Consider the following 18,635-nt stretch of genomic DNA (forward strand, 5'->3'; position numbering starts at 1 on the left):
CGCAGTTACCCGACTTACGTGAGCTTGTCGCCCACATCGCGGCAGGTACAACCCCATCTCATTTATCCTTCATCGATGTCCTTGTTTATTTCAAGCGCCGAATACTGCTCAGCCCCGACTCCAAGTTTAAACGACTTCTCTTGATGGAACACCACTGCACGCCACTTGCGGGCGATCCGGGGCACGAGCATACGTTTCGCTTACTGTCGGCAGGGCTTTATTGGCCAAATATGCGTAAGGATGTGAAGAAATTTGTAGAATCTTGCGCGGTGTGCCAATCGACGAAGTACTCTACTCAAAAGCCTGCAGGTTTGTTACAGCCGCTACCGATTCCATCACAAGTATGGGAGGACGTGTCCATGGACTTCGTTACGGGTCTTCCTCCCTCTCGCGGTTATACAGTCATCATGGTGGTGGTGGACCGCCTTTCAAAGTACGCACACTTTGCCCCATTGCCTACCAAATTTGATGCATTACGTGTGGCTCATTTATTTATTAACACGGTGGTTCGGCACCATGGGTTTCCGAAGACGTTGGTCTCTGATCGGGATTCGGTGTTCTTGAACGCCACGTGGGAAGAAATGTTCCGTCTTAGTGGCACCAAATTACACTTTTCCACAGCTTACCACCCCCAATCGGATGGACAGACGGAGGTCCGAAACAGAGGCTTGGAATAATATTTACGCGCGTTCGCCGTGGATCGCCCTTCTAAGTGGTGTAATCTGCTACCGTGGGCGGAGTTGTCCCTTAATTGTTTCCATCACACGGCGCTTGGGACCTCGCCATTCCGAGCCCTCTATGGCCGCGATCCACCGTTATTAGTGGCAGCACCACCGTTAGAGATGCCCACCGGTTCCGAACCGGAACCGTGGCCATTTTCCCGAACCGGAACCGTCGGAATTCGGGTCGCGGTCCGGTTCAGGTTCAAAATATTTCGAACCGGAACCGTCACCGAACTGGCGGTTCCGGACGGTTCGGAACCGCCGGTTCGGGCGCGTATATCAAGGCATGGGGATGGGGCCGAAGGCGGCAGCTTTTTAGCTGAAAAACCGGCGGTTTTTGGGATGTGAACCGGCGGTTTTGTCCCGGAAACCGGCGGTTCCGGCGGTTTTCCGCCAAAAACCGCCGGTTTTCCGAAAATTCAAATTTTTTTTTTCAAATTTCAAACTCGAATTCTTCCATTTCCCCCCCCCCCCCATTTTTATCTATAAATACCCCCTCTATCCTCATTTACATTCACCCCACTCTTGTGTTAATAAGAGTTTCTCTCTTCAATCTCTCAATTCTCTCTCTTTGTCTCTAATTTCTCATTTGTGCTATTGTGCTTCCATTTAATTACGCAAATGATACTCTTATTACGCATTGTTATACACTTATACTTGTTCCCGTAGTTCTATAAGTTGTCTTCCTTTCTCAATTGCTAAAACAAAAAAAATATATTATTCCATATTTCTACATTTCTACATAGCAATATGTCTTCATCCCGAGAAGGTCGTGTTGATAAGGGAAAGGGAAAGGCTCGAGAAGAGCAAGATGTGGCACTGGCACATGCTATTGCTCTCTCTCGCTCTCAATACCAAGGCGATGCTTACAATACAAATATTACATTGTTGTATGTTGTATACTTGTAGTTGTAGATGTATATATATTGTACTTTGTAATGTATCGTTGTCCGTTACAACTCAAACTCAATAAAATTGATATCATTATTCGCCGTATTTCTATTTGAATTATACATTGTCTTGTTCCAATTTGTTGTATAAATCCAAATTTCAAATTAAAAAAAAATCAACCGAACCGCGAAACCGCCGGTTCCGAACCGGAACCGCCTAAACCGCCGGAAAAACCGGCGGTTCCGAACCGGAACCGGAACCGTGAAATAGCCTCACGGTTCGGTTCCGGTTCCGCCTTCGACCGAACCGGAACCGGCGGTTCCGAACCGGAACCGCCGGTTCGTGAACCGTGGGCAACACTAACCACCGTCGGCTGCCACTCCGCCAAAGATCGCGGATCTGATACGTCAACGAGGGACGCTGCTTCGTGAGTTGCGCGAGAATTTGGAGCGTGCGCGGCAGAGGATGCGAGATTCAGCCAATAAACACAGACGTCATGTAGAGTTTGAGGAGGGTGACATGGTGTGGCTAAAATTACAGCCCTTTCGACAATATTCGGTGGCCAAACCATTGTCGGCCAAGCTCGCAAGACGCTATTTCGGCCCGTTTGAAGTGGTGCAACGGGTAGGGCCTGTGGCTTACCGGATGCACCTACCGGAGGGGAGCCGAATCCATGACGTCTTTCACGTCAGCCTCTTGCGTGAATTTGTGGAGGGGGAGGCGTCGGTGGAACACGTTCCTCTACCAAAGGACTTTGTTGAGGGTCGCCCAGTTGTGTATCCAGTGGCTTTTGTGGATAGTCAGATTATGTGGCACGATGGCAAGGCGCGGGAACATGTACTGGTGAGATGGTCGGATGGCACGGACTCCCCATCGTAGGAGCCATTGGACGTCGTTCGCAAGCGCTTCCCAAACCTCCACCTTGAGGTCAAGGATGTTGTTAAGGAGGGGGGAGTTGATACGAGTGTCCATTGTGGCAGTGAGAAGGAGGCCGAGGAAAGGGAACCGGAGGCTGCGAGTGTCCATTGTGGCAGTGAGAAGGAGGCCGAGGAGAGGGAACCAGAGGCTGCGCTCGAGACATCCTCGAGCAGGCAACATGAACAGAGCATAGCAGCGACAACACGGACGTTGAGGCCAAGGAACCGCATCAAGGCACCACGGAGACTCGCGGACTAGATTTCCTTATTTTTCACGTTTTCTTTTTCCTTTTATTTTTGGGAATATTATTATTTTTATTTGCAATTGAGTCGGGCGAATTATAAGCCCTGTTCGGGTTTTCTTAGTTGGTTCTTTCCCGAACATATTAGGATAGGTCGAATCAACCCTAGGGTTTAGATATAAATAGAGCCTATGTGTTAACATACGATTATCAATAAAATCCATATTATTTTGGCTCAATTGCTAGCACTCAAGAAACTTCTCCTAAGGCTGCCGACGAGAATTATCTCGCTCTCAGCCGTCCTCTTCCGGAGTAATCGCCGACCCAAGCGTTGGGCGCTCGATTCCTTCGGTACTTGTTTCTTGATCGTGAACGGAATCTGCTCGTTAAGGAGGTATAACCTTAACAGAAACAAGGATATGTACCAGAGTCTTTCTGTAAGTATTCAAGGTGGACCATGTACAAGTATGCAGATCGAAAACCTTTACTGTGAGCAGCAAAAATAATTTGAAAATGAAGTTAGGAAGTCATATATAGTTGGAAAAAGAAACCCGCCAAGAAAAAGAAGACAGTTAATGATAGGAGAATACATTGAATTGAATATTTCAATAAAGGACTTCACGATTGAAATATTAGTGCGTAAACTATTTCTTAAATGTCAAACTTCAAAGGCAAGAACAGTTAATGATGAATGTTCTGATTCTAATATCTTGAATGGTGTATCAGGCATGATTTAGGAATAGAAGGAATAATGAGAGAAGTAATGAGATTGATAATTTGTTGATGATTTATTACTGCAGAGACTAACCCTTTTATAGGGTTGATACATGTGTAATTATGGTATAATATCAATCATATATGAATAATCCTATTCTATTCTTGGAGTATAATTGTGGAGCATAATTGAGATTATTCCTTGATATCTTTTCCTTTCTTAACAACTCCCCTCAAGTTGAGTGGCGGGATCTCCAAAGTTCAACTTACCAAGTACGTTCATGAGGCTTCTTGAATTGACGGCTTTGGTGAGAATATCGGCTAGCTGTTCTTCGGAGCGAACAAATGGTAGCTCCACAACTCCACTTGCCAACTTCTCTTTGATGAAGTGTCTGTCGACTTCAACATGCTTTGTTCTATCATGCTGTACCGGGTTCTCGGATATACAGATTCCTGCCTTGTTGTCACAGTATAGTTGACTCTTGTCTTATGTGAGCCCAATTTCATCCATCAGCCTTCTAAGCCATAAGATCTCCATTAATCCACTTCTTATCCCTCGAAATTCAGATTCCGCGCTTGATAATGCCACCACATTTTGTTTCTTACTCCTCCATGTTACCAGATTACCTTCGACAAACTTGAAGTATCCAGCTGTTGATTTTTGATCAACTGGATTACTCGCCCAATCAACATCGGTGGACCCATAAATTCATCGGTGTTCATTCTTTCTGAACATTATCCCATGTCTGGCCGTTCCTTTGAGATACCGCACGATCCTCAATGCAGCTTCATAGTGATCTTTTTGTGGTCGATGCATGAATTGACTCACTATTCCCACTGCATAAGCAATGTCTGGTCTAGTGTGAGAAAGGTATATGAGCGTCCCCACTAGGCACTGGTACTTGCCTTGATCCGCTAACTCAGCTTCATCAGAGATTTGTAGCTCGTGGTTCACTAGAATTGGTGTATCGGCGGGTTTGCAATCAATCAAACCTGTCTCCGCCAGAATGTCCAAGATATACTTCTTCTGTCTCAAGAAGATTCCTCCCTCAGAGCGCAACACTTCTATCCCCAAGAAATATTTAAGATTCCCCAAGTCTTTCATCTCGAACTCCTGGAATAAGTTCCCTTTTAGCCTATCTATTTCTTCTGTATCGTCTCTCGTAATGATCATATCATCTACATAGATGATCAGGCATGTGATTTTGTCGTCTCTCTTTTTCAAGAACATGGTATGATCCGAGTTACTCTGCCGGAACCCATACTTGGTCATGGCTTCTTTGAATCTCCCAAACCAAACCCTTGGTGACTGTTTGAGTCCATAGAGAGTCTTCTTCAGCCGACACCCTTCTCCCCTTTCAAATCCCTCAGAGAATCCCGGGGGTGCTTCCATGTATACTTCTCTTTTCAGTTCTCCATGCAGAGTTACGTCAAATTGTTAGAGTGGCCAGTTCCTGTTTGTAGCAACTGAGAGTAACACTCGAATGATATTCATTTTTGCTACGGGTGAAAAAGTCTCATCGTAATCAACTCCGTAAGTCTGTGTGTAGCCTTTGGCAACCAGTCGTGCTTTGTATCTCTCTATAGATCCATTTGGCCTTCGTTTGATAGTGAACACCCACTTGCATCCAACTGCCCTTTTTCCATCTGGTATTTTGCATTTCTCCCATGTACCGTTTCTTTCTAAGGCTCCCATTTCTTTCAGCATTGTCTCTCGCCAGTGTTTGTGTCTTCAAGCTTCTTCCACAGTATAAGGAATCTCCTCTTCTTCATATACAGCGGCCTCGAATGCGTGCACCATCTCTGAGAGGTGACCCTTGGCCAAGTTCACAACGGAGTACTTGGCTTTCCTGCCGATGACCTTAGGGCTATATCTCTTCGGCGGGACTCCTCTATTGGGTCTCAGTGGCAGTTTATATCCTCCAAGTCATTCATTAATCTGTTCTTCCAATAGATCACAAACTTCTGATTCATTTTGTGAGTCCGAATCGGGCTCAATATCTGTCTCAGGGTCAGTCTCACCAAATATAGAGAAATCAATATTGCTAGTGTCAACATGGACAGGAGGAATATCAGGAGCACTTACAGCAGATACCAGTAGGGGATCTTCTTGGATGGTGTCACTGTTTGGTGCGGGCTGTATTTCTTCAGAGTCTCATTATGGTGGGCTGGAAGGCCTGCTGGAGGGCTTGGGGCTGGTAACCGGCTTTGTGGGTCACTATGACTCTCCCCCTGACCACTAAGGTGGTTAAAGAAATAGTCTGTTTCAAGAAAGTCGAAGTTCATGGTAGTGAACATGCGATTGGTTTTAGGGTCGAAGCACCTATATCCCTTTAGTGAGTTCCCATAACCCACAAAGACACACTTTATAGCACACGGAGAGAGTTTGGTTCGCTCATGTTTCGGGGATATGGACAAAAACTGAGCATCCGAATACTCGAGGCTGGAGGGTCAAAGGTAATGGTATTTGGGCTAGTGTCGAGAGGACTTCCAGGGGTATTTGAAGGTCAAGGGTGCTAGAGGGTAAGCGGTTTGTCAAATAGACATATGCGGCTATAGCTTCAGGCTAGAAGTGTCTGGGGGTGTTAGACTCAATAAGCATGACTCGAGCCATTTCTAGGAGAGTACGGTTCTTCCTTTTTGATACGCCATTTTGTTCCGGGGTGTATGGGCATGTAGTTTGGTGGACAAGACCTTTATCGTGACAGAAAGTTTTCATTTTTGAGTTGACAAATTCCCCCCATTGTCGGAACAAAGGATCTTTATGTTTTTCTGAAATTGAGTTTGAACTAGTGCGTGAAAGTGACTAAAATGTTCAAAACCCTCATTTTTTGTTTCATAAAGTAGACCCAGGTCATACGAGTGCAATCATCTATAAAGAGAATAAAGTATTTGAACCCTTGTCCCCCCACAGTTGGAGAGGGGCCCCACACATCAGAATGGACCAGTGAAAAAAGGGAATCAACACTGGTATTATTTGATTTATAGGAATGTCTATGGCTCTTGGCCAACATACAGGTTTCACAATACATATCTTGACTAAATTTAGGAAAGAGGATTTTTAGATAACCCGTGGAAGGATGTCCCAAACGTAGATGTCAGAGCCATGCATCCCTATCAGTAGTCCCATGAGTCAGCAAAACGGTTCCTTGTTGTGCTATTTCGTCCACATAATACAGCCCGTCCCGCTCAGTGCCACGTCTAATAATTTCCCCTGTTATGATATCCTGCAATAGACAGAATTTTGGTTGCATCAGCAGAGCATAGTTTAATTCTTTCGTCACATGACGGATTGATAACAGTTTATGCGACATAGAAGGAACATATAAACAATTAGATAATGTCAGAGCAGATGAAATTCAGACAGTTCCCGCTCCTTCAACAGATATAAATTCTCCACTGGCAGTTTGGATATGACTTTTTGGTGCCTTATGCATATTGGACATATCAGAAATATCATAAGTAATAGTGTCGGTGGCTCCGCAGTCAAAAATCCATTTATCATTTTTCCTTTCTGAGGAAACGGACAAGGCATAAGAAGCAGGCAAATTTTCAAGTATCTGAAATCGGTTCTCACAAAGTACTGGGACTGTTTTAGAATTTTTACTAACTTTAGGGGCATTTTTAGTGAGTTTCTGCTGTGTGGTGTCCTTTTTGGGATTTTTGGAAGTGTGGGGTTGGGTTTGCAATTTTCGGGGTTCAATTTGCAATATTCCAGGATTTGGGGGGTTTTTATTAGGTAGTGAGAAAGAGTGCGGGTTTGAGAATTAATTCCCAAACCATAAATTACCTCCCAAATTAGGCGCCTCCATTTCATTTCCTCCCTCATCCGAAGAAGCGGCGCCGCCTCCTCCTCTGGCGACTGTTGCGACGCCGGCCGTTGCAGCTTCCGTCCCTGGGTTGCCGCCTCGGTTTTTAGCGGCTCCCAAGTTGCTCCCGATGGCGGCGACCGGTTCTCCTCCACCTACCGCCGCAGCTGCTCGGCCACTGCCTTTAAACGATGTCGACGGTGGTTTGGCCTTTCTCTCTTGCCACCACTCCGGGTAGCCATGGATTTCGAAGCAGGTTTCGCGGGTGTGTTTTTTCTTCCCACAATGGGAATAGATGAGTTTCGATTTATCCTCTTCGGTCCGTCTGTTCCACCCACCACCATTTCCACCGTCGTTCCGTTGAGGATGGCTCCGATGCACCGCTTGGTTTTGCCATTGGTGAGTCACGCCAGACCTGCCCCGACTCCCTGTGCGCCGGAGTCCTCTGTCCGGAGGACGCTTGATCTGACGTCTTCTCGCCGGAGGATGGCATATGCCGCTTCAGCCGAGGGAAGTGGTTCTGTCCTTAGTATCTCCTTCTTGATGCTTTCATACTTGCTATTTAGAGCTACCAGTAATTGAAACAACCTCTGTTCTTGCTTCTCGGTGTTGTATATATCGATATCCTTTGCGTACTTCATTGGGTTTGGATGTCTCCGATCTATGGAGATCCACAAATCGTTCAATTTGGTCCATATTTCCTCCAGTGGCTCCTCCTTCTGTTTTAATGTGATTGCCTTTGCATACAGATCGTATACTTGGATTTTATCACTCCCGCTGGCATAAGTGACTTCAATGCTAACCCATATGTCTCTAGCCGTCAGATATTGGGTCAATCGGCTCACCAGCCTCTGTTCCACATTCTGGGTCAGCCATGTGAATACACAATGGTCAGCCTGTTGCCACTTTTCGAAAGCTTGGTCGGTCTTTGCCAGGGGGGATGGGACTCTAGTGATGTGAGAAATCATCCCCCTCCCGCTGATTGTCGCTTTCATGAGGATAGACCACTGGGGTAATTGTCACCATTTAGTTTTTCTGCAATAACTAATGGTGAAGAATCGATTTTATAGGTTTCTGGTGTTGGGTCTGGAGTTTTGGTGGGTATTATTTGGTTCTGACTTTGTGCAATACTTACACGCATAAATTCGGCAAACATTCGAGCGAATTGCTCTGTTTCCGTTGATTTTGGTGGTTCATCGTTGTCTGACATTTTTTATCTCTGTAGAATCTGCCGGGTTTTGGCTGAAAGGTTTGAGATTGGTCCGAGACAGTGATGAGACTACTCTGAGTCTCACCCCTGCTCTGATACCATCTTGAAAGAAGTAATGAGATTGATAATTTGTTGATGATTTATTACTACAGAGACTAACCCTTTATATAGGGTTGATACATGTGTAATTATGGTATAATATCAATCAAATATCAGTCATCCTATTCTATTCTTGGAGTATAATTGTGGAGCATAATTGAGATTATTCCTTGGTATCTTTTCCTTTCTTAACATAATACTTTGAGTAGAACAATAGTATAGACAAAAGAATGTGAAGCACTTAAAAATAATATTTACAAATTTCCAAAGCGTCTATACTATGATACATGACAAGATTACACAGATTAGCGTGCAGCTCAATACCGTGTAAGGTTTCAGAAGGATCCTTGGTATGTCCAGCTACTGAAAGAAGCTTCCCATCCCATGGAATCTAAAAGAAGAATACAAGCATGTCATATTCAACTATTTTTTATAGTTCAGACTATTGTTAACTAATTTTATGTTATGATTGATTTTCGTATGGCAGGTAAACCATTAGTTCTGTTCATAATTCCTAACCAATGAATGGCCAGCGCATGGAGTTGTGGTCCATGCTTGAACTTCAGTTTATCTTGGCTTTCTGAAAGGTTGCCATTTTCTGTGGGAATAATTTTTTACTCTACGATGACATTTCCATTTTCAGAGGCTGCCACAACTTCTGTTTTATGCTAAGTAGGTGATAGCAACACAATATAAAGTTAACTGCGAGATGATATTATTCCTAATATAGAATGGAGTTTGAAACCGAAGTTGAAGTATATAAAATATGCTAAGGCAATAGGTTTCAGAACTCGAAAATTAGCTGCTCATAGAGATTCAGCTACATGTAACATCTTGGACATAAGGTGTTACAGCAAAAATGTCCTTGTCCTGAAATTAGGTGCGGGTGTAAGGTGAGGTGAAAATCAATTGCAAATATGGTGGAAAGTTTCGAATTGTGAAATTTATTTAAGAGCACAATCATGAATTGTGTGATCTGGATTCATGATTGTGCTCTTCAATAAACTTCACAGTGCGAAACTTTCCACCATATCTGCAATTCATTTTCATATCGCCTTACACTCGGACCTAATATCAAGACGAGGATTTTTTTTTACTGTAACACCTCGATTATTCATTGTTCGAAAATCTTCTCTACAACAACAGAAAGTAATGTCCAAGATGTTACCGGTAACTGAATCTCTATGAGCAACCAATTTTCGAGTTCCAAAACTTGTTTGCTTTAGCATATTTTATGTAGACATCATATGCTTGAACTTTTGTTTTAAAATCCACTCCAATCTTAGATATAATATTTCTAATATGGTCTCATCCATACCTACGAAGTATATGAGCAAAAAAATTAATACCAAATACTCCATTCATTCACGAATAGGAATCACGGTTGATTTATACTATTACTGGTAATAAGCCCACATTCCACTAACTCATTTCCCTAACATTTTATTTAAAACTAATAAATACATGTGACACTCATATAGCACTAACTTTTTCTTACCCACTTTTCTTAATATTTCTTAAAATCCATGGCGAAAAAAATGGGATTCCTATTCGTGAACGAAGGGGATACGTGTTCATAATTTCTTCATCTAAAATCAAAATATACGTGGGCATTTAATAACACAAATTTAAAGCTCTCATGTTTCATTAATAATGGGATACCAACAACAAATTGAAGCATATTTAAAATCTAACAAATTACCTACGGTTTTGACTTGAATCACCTTAGATTTTACTTGGAAAAGTTTAAACTTTGAGATGGCAGATTGTGTTTTACGGCGTGATGCTTTTCACGATTTGCAGGGAATTTAATAAATGATGGCTTTAGGGTTAAGAATTTATGTTTTAATCTTTCATTTTTTTTTCTTTTTTTTAAAGGATATTTACATGCCCAATAGAAGATTGCTGTATTTAAAACTTTAGTCTTTTATTTTATTATTTTAAAAATATCCACGTGGCATTATTTTCATTAGTGTAGTCCTTTCATCGTTAGAGTCACAACATCCTTTTAACTACATATTGCACAACATCCTTTCAACTACATATTGCCACGTGGCATGTAGATGTAACATAACAACATAATTAAGCAAGAAAGGATGACAAGAGATGACATAAAAGAATTACCTCAGATTGCATAAAGGATAATTTATGTTGCATTAAATGCACTTTATTTTGCATTATAGACTAAAATGCAAAATAAAGTGCATTTAATGCAACATAAATTGTCTTTTATTCAATCTGGCCATCTAAGTCATCCACTAAGTTTGTTGCTTAATAATGTTGTTTTGTTACTTATAAGTGTCACGTAGCAGCATGTGGTTGGAAGGATGTTGTTTGTGAACTTAAAATGTGATATTTTTAAAGTGCATCACTTAATATATAAATATATTATTAAGTAAATTGTATTAAAATTATTGAATTTATATGAATTATTAGTTTTGTAAATGGAAAGAAAAAAATGGAACGTAAGAGCATCCACAATGGCGGCGAGCGGACCGGGTAGCCGATTCCCGGCGCTGGCCGGTTGGCTCGCCGATCGGCTGGCCGCCATTGCAGGCTCTCGATCGGTGAGTGATTGGCCAGCCCATTTTTTTTATTTAATTTTCGAAACACTATACATACGCGATTTGCACTTCATTTTCATTCGCACCACTTGTTTTAACGAGTTTTCTCTCTATCTTAATTTATGTACAAGATCAACAACGCGAAATGAGTAACGCGGGTGGTAGTAGTGGTGTAGTGGTGGGGATGCTGAGGAGTACGAACGGCAAATGAACGAAGAGTTGGAGGCCTATACGTCCAGTGAGATAAACCGGTTGATACAAATGGTCTTGCAACCGGCGGTACCTCGACCTCGACCCGTTGTCCACCGTCGAGCAGTGATTGAACGGGACCACGTAGCAGCAATTAGGGGTCCAACGCGTTTGTGGCATGTCGACTGCATTGCTGATATAATGTACACCTGTATTATCATGCACAACATGATTCTCGAAGATGAAGGTGTACAACTGACTAGTTGGGCCAACGATGATAATGAAGCCGATCCAAGCCACGGCGTGGCCGCCCCCAACGTACGAAGCGGGCTACCTCACGATGAAGCCAGCCGCCTCTAAGCACATGCCGACATGCGCCAAGTGGATGCTCATATTCGACTCCAAAAGGATTTAATTGAAGAGTTGTGGGCGCGGGGGACTGCACGGCGTTAGTTTTTTTTTAATTATGTAATTTTTTTTAATCTACATTTTTTTTAATTATGTAATTTTTTTTAATTAATGTACTTTTTTTTAAAATTAACTATTATTATTGAATTTTCCCGTATTTGTGTCGTAAATTTAATTTCGTATTTTGTGTGAGTGTTAATTATTTGTTTTTTATAATTTTGTTTATTGTGGCTAGTTTATGGCTAGCCTATTACTTGTCCTGATGATATGAGAGGAGTTTTTAGTGCTGATGATGTGATAAAAGGAGTTTGTGGTTACGCTATGACTGACCTATGACTATTGGAGATGCTCTAAATAATTTTAGTTCGACGTGCAGCTAACTTGTTTCGCTTTCTAGGGTTCTACTCTAGTTTTCTCCAAAATTCTAATTCTAATTCTAATAATCATCGTGATTCGGATAATTATCAGTTTTTCCTGGTTTGAAATTGCGGTTTAGTTTTTCGGGCTGAAACAGATCGGCTCTCGGTGTATGGGACGATATTCGCGATGAGCGCCAGCATCAACGGTGGTCCCAGGTCGCCATCAAGCCGGGATGATGACACCGTTATTGAAGATGACCCCATCGCCCCTTCAACCAGCGGCGGCCATTCTACCGCAGAAGCAGCTGAAGTTTCACCTGCCGATGAAGATAAACCAGTTGAAGCGAGGGTTTCGGATGATTTTAATGAGTATACGGATTTGAAGCCAAATGATGCGGATATTGGAATTGGTGATGCAAGCGGAGGAGGAGATGCGATGAATCAATCTAATTCTTCTGTTCTGAGATTGCAAAACTCTAAACAATTAAAGAAGGCTAAGAAGAAGAAAGTGAAAGATTCTGTGGAAGATTATGATTCGATGTTATCGGAATTTGATCATTTCGCATCGAAAGGATCAAATGAAGCTGTTGGATATGGGTATGAAATTGGAGATATGGTGTGGGGAAAAGTGAAATCACACCCGTGGTGGCCGGGACACATTTTCAACGAGGCATTCGCCTCTCCGGCTGTTCAAAAAAGCAAGCGGGAGGGCCATGTCTTGGTAGCATTTTTTGGGGACAGTAGCTATGGATGGTATTATCCCGCAGAGTTAATTCCCTTTGCAGAGAACTTTTTGGAGAAGTCTCAGCAGACTTCTTCGCGGCCATTTTTGAAGGCTGTAGCAGAAGCTGTAGATGAGCTTTCCAGACGACAGGCGTTGGGTTTAGCATGCCGGTGCAGAAATGAGTTCAATTTCTGGCCGTCTGGTGTGGATGACTACTTTGTTGTTGATGTAGGGGACTTTGAGCCAGTTGTTTATTCTTTAAGTCAGATAAATAAGGCAAGAAGTAGTTTTCATCCGAATGAGATACTTTCGATGGTCACACAATTGGCATTGAAACCTTTGGGGCCTTATGATCAGACCATTGAGTTTATTAAGAACAAGGCCACAGCCTTGGCATGCAGGAAGGCATTGTTTGAGGAGTTTGATGAGACTTATGCACAAGCCTTCGGGACAGCACCAGTGCGTCCTCCCCGGCCAACTGCCCCAATGGCCGTTAATCCGTCTAGAGGTATTCTTGCAAGATATTTTCAAATATTTTGTGTTTTATGTTCTTCTGTAATATTGCATACCTGTCAATATTTGCTCTTTACATTTTTCTTCCGACTAAAGCATGCCGAACACATATGTTAAGTTGTTTTTGTAGCACCAAAAGATCACAAGACATGAAACTTAGTTGATGCTTGATGAGGATAAGGTAGGATATGAAGGGTCTCGGAGTACTTTTTACTATGACTTTGAGGATACGTGTGTTGTCAGATGTAGTTCAGATATAAAGGTTGATGGGATTGAAATAATGTGTCTTCCTTCACTTTACATGCACTTTCTAATTATTTGTTATATGCAAATTAAGAAAGCTATATATTTCTATGAGTTGTGTTCCCCATTGCCTTCTAGGAGATGCATTCTCCAGTTGTACAAAATATGAATTTATCTTATATGCGGATTCCTAATTGTAATTTTTCATGGAGTAATTTATGCCATCATTGATCTTCTCTTCTAAGCATACTAGTAAATAATTGCTAAGTTTTTGTACTTGTTCTTATATGTGTCATGCTGTCGATTAACTCCTTCCATTCTCCCCTGTTTATCACTAAGCATACTAATAAATAATTGCCAAGTTTTTTGTACTTGGTTCTTATATGTGTCATGCTGTCGCTTAACTCCTTCTTAGGTATTCCGCTAGCTCTGGATTTAGTTCCAAGTCAATATTTCACTGGTTATATTTCCCCGTTTACATTCTATAGAGAATTAGTATTATTGCCTTTTGCTTGGGCTCGTAAGTTAACTCGCATGGATGCTCTTAAGCTATGGGATTTTTCTATTCATGTACCTTTGTCTTGAAGTACAGTCTGAAAGATCACTCAGCTTGTTCAGTACCTGTTTAATTTTTTTACTGAAGAATGCTTGGATTAACCTCTACCATAAATGTGAATCTAACTCTTAATTTAAAGGCCATCGAGCAACTTCTTAGGAGATTACTTTTGATATATATTAGTATAATATATGGAAAGGGGTATAGGGTGTAGACTGGGATTCTAATTTGTTTCATTGACTCTCCATTAGCAAATTTTATTGAGTAGGTTTTGCGCTCAGAAATTTTAAAAAAAATTGACTTGTGTCTTAAATGATTGGGCATGAAACGGGACCCTGGGCATAGAAAGGCTGTTTTCTTTAGATTTATGATGCATATTTGGCATGGGCTTCGGATTGTGGATCAACTGATCAGCAGAAAGCACTGTAATTTGTAGCAAACTACTGGAGCTTCACTTAGATGATTCTGAAGAGCTGGTATAGAGTTGTAGCTTTATGCCAATCAGAATTGAGGTGTATCTGATTATGTTGATTAAGGACCAATAGTCCAGTGTATCTCTGGATCTTGAAGATCATGTTTGTTGTTTGATCAATTTTTATTATTCTATTTTTTAGATTATTCCACCTATTAGTGGTTGCTGCAAGTTTCTGTCAGCTGATCTTGCTTGTCAGTTAATTCGTGCTTGATCACAGCTGCCCTTAAATTTCTGATATTCGATTAGACACGATTTTGAGATTTGTTAACTTTGTGTTCTTACTTTTTGGTACTGAAATGAAGTTTTCCTCTCATTTCAAGTTGTCAACTGCAATATTTTTTATGTTTTAAATAATTTTGAGGTTTCGTGTTCATTGTTTCGGCTTTCTTCTCATCTTTCTTATTTATTATGTTGATCAGCTCCTTTGAGTGGCCGACTAGTGACTTCCGGTAAGAAGAAATACTCTATGGACCCTACCAAAAATAAGGATCAAGTTGAAAAGGACAAATATATATTTAAGCGGAGAGATGAAGCAATTCATATCAGGACCAAGAAAACAAGTTCAGGCCAAGTAACCCCTGCTTATCCACTTTTGTTAGATGGATCAGGGGTATCGGAGACACGTATGAACTCTGTTTCTGTATCTGACATCAATGAGGTCCAGCATCAATCCACACATCAGCCATACGTGGTGGGTGACATAAAACCTTTGGAAGGTTCCGCGAAACTTCTGGAAGGTAAGTCAAAAAAGGCAAAGTTACTGGTGAGTGACATAAAACCTTTGGAAGGTTCCGCGAAACTTCTGGAAGGTAAGTCAAAAAAGGCAAAGTTACTGAAGCGGCGAGCTGGTGAATTGAGCACTGAAAACGCAACCCTGGTTATGAATAAGAAGAAGAGAAAGAAAGAAATAACGAATGAGCAACCATTGGGGGAATTGAGTTCTGAGAATGTAACTGTGAATAAGAAGAGAAAGAAAGAAATAAAAAATGAAGCCACTTTGGATACTGCTTTGCCCCCTGCCAACAGTGACAGTGGCGAAGCAGTGGAAAAAATCTCAGTAATGCCACTTGATAATACACTTAGTGCCACTGATATCCCGTTGGACAATCAGAAGAATGATGGTTTAGTGGCGCCGGCCGCACCTTCGGGGGAAGAAAAGATAGCCATTGACCTTGGGGAACAAGGTCTTCCAGCGCTACTGCAAGACTTGCGTGCTCTTGCCATCAATCCCTTTCATGAAGTAGAGAGGAGCTGCAAAGCTACTGCCTTCCCGTTGTTCTTGAAGTATCGTTCTGTTGTTTATCAGAAAAGCTTGGTTTTATTGCCACAAGATGAGATAGAAAAAGGTGATGCTAACTCCAGTAAAGCACCTTCAACTACTTTGCACCTTCCTCCTGAGGAAACCCGCGATAAGCCAGCCATGAAGCTCAAGAGACCTCTCCTCCGGCCTGATGATCCAACCAAAGGTGGTAAGAAACATGGTCCACCCATTCGTCCAGATGCTATAAAGAAAAGGAAGAAGCTTGATAACCCAGAGGATGCAAGCACGAGGAAGAAACTTATTGATTCAGAAGACATTTCAGACATTAAGAAGAAGAAGAAGAAAAAGAAGATAATAGATGGCTCAAAATTATTATCCACGGAAAGGAAAACTCTGAAGAGGTCCAATGAACCCCAGCGAGGGGGTGATGTGAAGGAAATACATGCTAAAAATGCTTCTCTGGCATCTTCAAAGGCACCCAAACTAGAATCAGGCCAGAGGTTGCAGAAGCCAGTAAGATTGGCTGATCCGACTATGCTAGTCATGAAGTTTCCCCCTGGTGCAGCTCTTCCATCTAGTGCTCATCTGAGAGCAAAGTTTGCTCGTTTTGGTCCTCTTGAGCATTCATCCACTCGAGTGTTCTGGGAGACATACACATGTCGCCTGGTCTATCAGCATAAAGTAGACGCAGAAGCTGCCCTAGAATATGCTCTGGCAAGCAACAATCTGTTTGGGAGCAGGAATGTGAAGGTCTACATGAGGGAAGTGAGAGACAAAGCAGTGGAGGCAGAACCAATCAAGCTTCAGAAGGAAGTCATCTCAAAGCCAAGGGAGGCCACCCCGGCTGCTGAACAGAGGACAGCAGGTAGAATTCCTGTGCAGTCGCAGCAGCTCAAGTCGTGCCTGAAGAAGCCTTGTAGCGAAGATGTTGGTAATGGCAATGGTAGAGGTACTCGTGTAAAGTTTGTTTTGGGAGGGGAGGGAGGTAGCAAGACCGAACTAGTTTCTTCTAGTTATCCTGTGGGTGAACCATCGTCATCATATACAACACATTCTACCGATGTTACTAGTAAGAATTTGCCTAAATTTGGCCCAGAGTCTATCATTACGCCTTCGTCTTCACCTAGTCATCAGTTGCAGAAAGCTCCGGTTAATATGGGTGGCGCCGAGCTATTACCTAAAAATGACATTTCGCAACAGCTTCTGAATCTACTAAGTAGGTGCAGGGATGTGGTAAATAACCTGACGGGGGCGTTAGGCTATGTGCCATACCATTCTCTTTAAGAAAATCCTTGCAACTCTGGCCCCTTCGGAATCAACTGCGTTGGCTACTTTAAGAAAATCAACAAAACTACTGGTGGTGGATGAGATGAGTCGCAAAGAGAGCTGGGATGATGAAGTGATCATTTTTTGACAAGTTGATATTCCTAGATCATGTATTTTATTTATCTGTTACACCACTTTTATTTTTATGTTGCTTTCATGTAGAAAATTATTTAAATATATTAGGGGGAAGATTCGATATGATGTCTTCTGATTGATATTGGATGTTTATCATTGAACAACCAAGGCCATTGAAACGCAATTTAGCATGCCCCCAATAATTCAATATGGCCTTTTTGGGTCGATTTTTTCTTACTTTTTTTTATGCAATATATTATTCGATGATCCATTTTTTGTTTATTCATATCATGGGTTTTACAAATTGTCATTTGTAATTTTCGTAACAAATGTTTTCTTCGAAATTATTTACTATGGTTAAGTTTTCATTTCTCGCCCATAGGACACGTTCTCTACACTTTTTTATCAAAGCCCAGCAGCTATATGTTTTTGTTTAAGAAGTTTTGGTAGTTAGGTGTTAAGTATTAGAATGGGGCTTCGATCCTAACACATAATTTACGGATTTCTCATTTTGGGATGGAGTTAATCTAGCTAAGTGACCTACCTAATAACCCTATGGACCAAAAAAGGGACAATTAATTGGATATAAAGGAGAATAATTGGATATAAGTTTTGAGTTGTGCATCGGATCCTTGAATTCTACCTTCTCCACATCATCACATCTTATCTTTATTTACTTGTTCTTAAATTATTTGTTTTCCATTTAATATTGTTGAAGTAGTTCTTTAGGAAAAAAAATCCCTTTTGAATCATCTAGATAGTAGTTAAGACTTAAGATTGATTCGTAATAGTTAAATTTATTTTCTTTTATTCTACTAGTATACCATACACCATAAAAGATACTCTATACCATATTCAGGTCCATTTTTATTAATTTTTTCTTTTAGTTTCAGTTGTCTTGGTTAGTTATTATTTTGGTCATTGTAAGTATTTGTATTTTTCAGTTATATGTGTAGGGTGTGGTAATACTTAATTAAATATAAAATATTTGTTATAATATGTGACGAAGATGTGATATGTATTGTTTTGGTCACTGTAAGTATCTGTATTTTTTTAGTTATATGTGTAGGGTGTAGTACGATTTAATTAATTATTAAAAAAATTGTTATTATATGTGACGAAGATGTGATATGGATTTAATTTTCTCTAAAAGAGATATATATATGATATGGAGTTTATTCTAATAATAATCATTGAAGTGAAATAAATTTAAGTAAAATTAAATCTAAGGCGATAGAGTATAAAAATACAAGAACGAATTAAAATGAAATAAAATAATAATAGTATCTATCATAAAATAAAATCAAAGTATTTAAATGCATTTAGGCGCCTACATAT

General features: G+C 41.1%; 1 protein-coding gene across 1 annotated transcript; it reads left to right on the forward strand.

Moving 5' to 3' along the window:
* Positions 1–12,134: 12,134 nt before the first annotated feature.
* LOC121798913 lies at positions 12,135–17,481 on the forward strand. Its single transcript, XM_042198176.1, has 2 exons — positions 12,135–13,356; positions 15,055–17,481. Exons 1-2 carry the CDS (start codon positions 12,312–12,314, stop codon positions 17,178–17,180), a joined length of 3,171 nt encoding a protein of 1,056 aa, XP_042054110.1. The 5' UTR covers positions 12,135–12,311; the 3' UTR covers positions 17,181–17,481.
* Positions 17,482–18,635: the final 1,154 nt, after the last annotated feature.

The sequence above is a fragment of the Salvia splendens genome, chromosome 4, assembly GCF_004379255.2.
Source record: "Salvia splendens isolate huo1 chromosome 4, SspV2, whole genome shotgun sequence".
In the NCBI taxonomy this organism is placed as follows: Eukaryota; Viridiplantae; Streptophyta; class Magnoliopsida; order Lamiales; family Lamiaceae; genus Salvia; species Salvia splendens.

What these genes read in the sequence shown, in the direction of transcription:
- LOC121798913 (XM_042198176.1), top strand. Translation starts at nt 12,312, where the DNA reads ATGAGCGCCAGCATCAACGGTGGTCCCAGGTCGCCATCAAGCCGGGAT. An exon ending in GGCCGTTAATCCGTCTAGAG is followed by an intron (nt 13,357 to 15,054) that starts GTATTCTTGCAA and finishes TATGTTGATCAG; the next exon opens with CTCCTTTGAGTGGCCGACTA.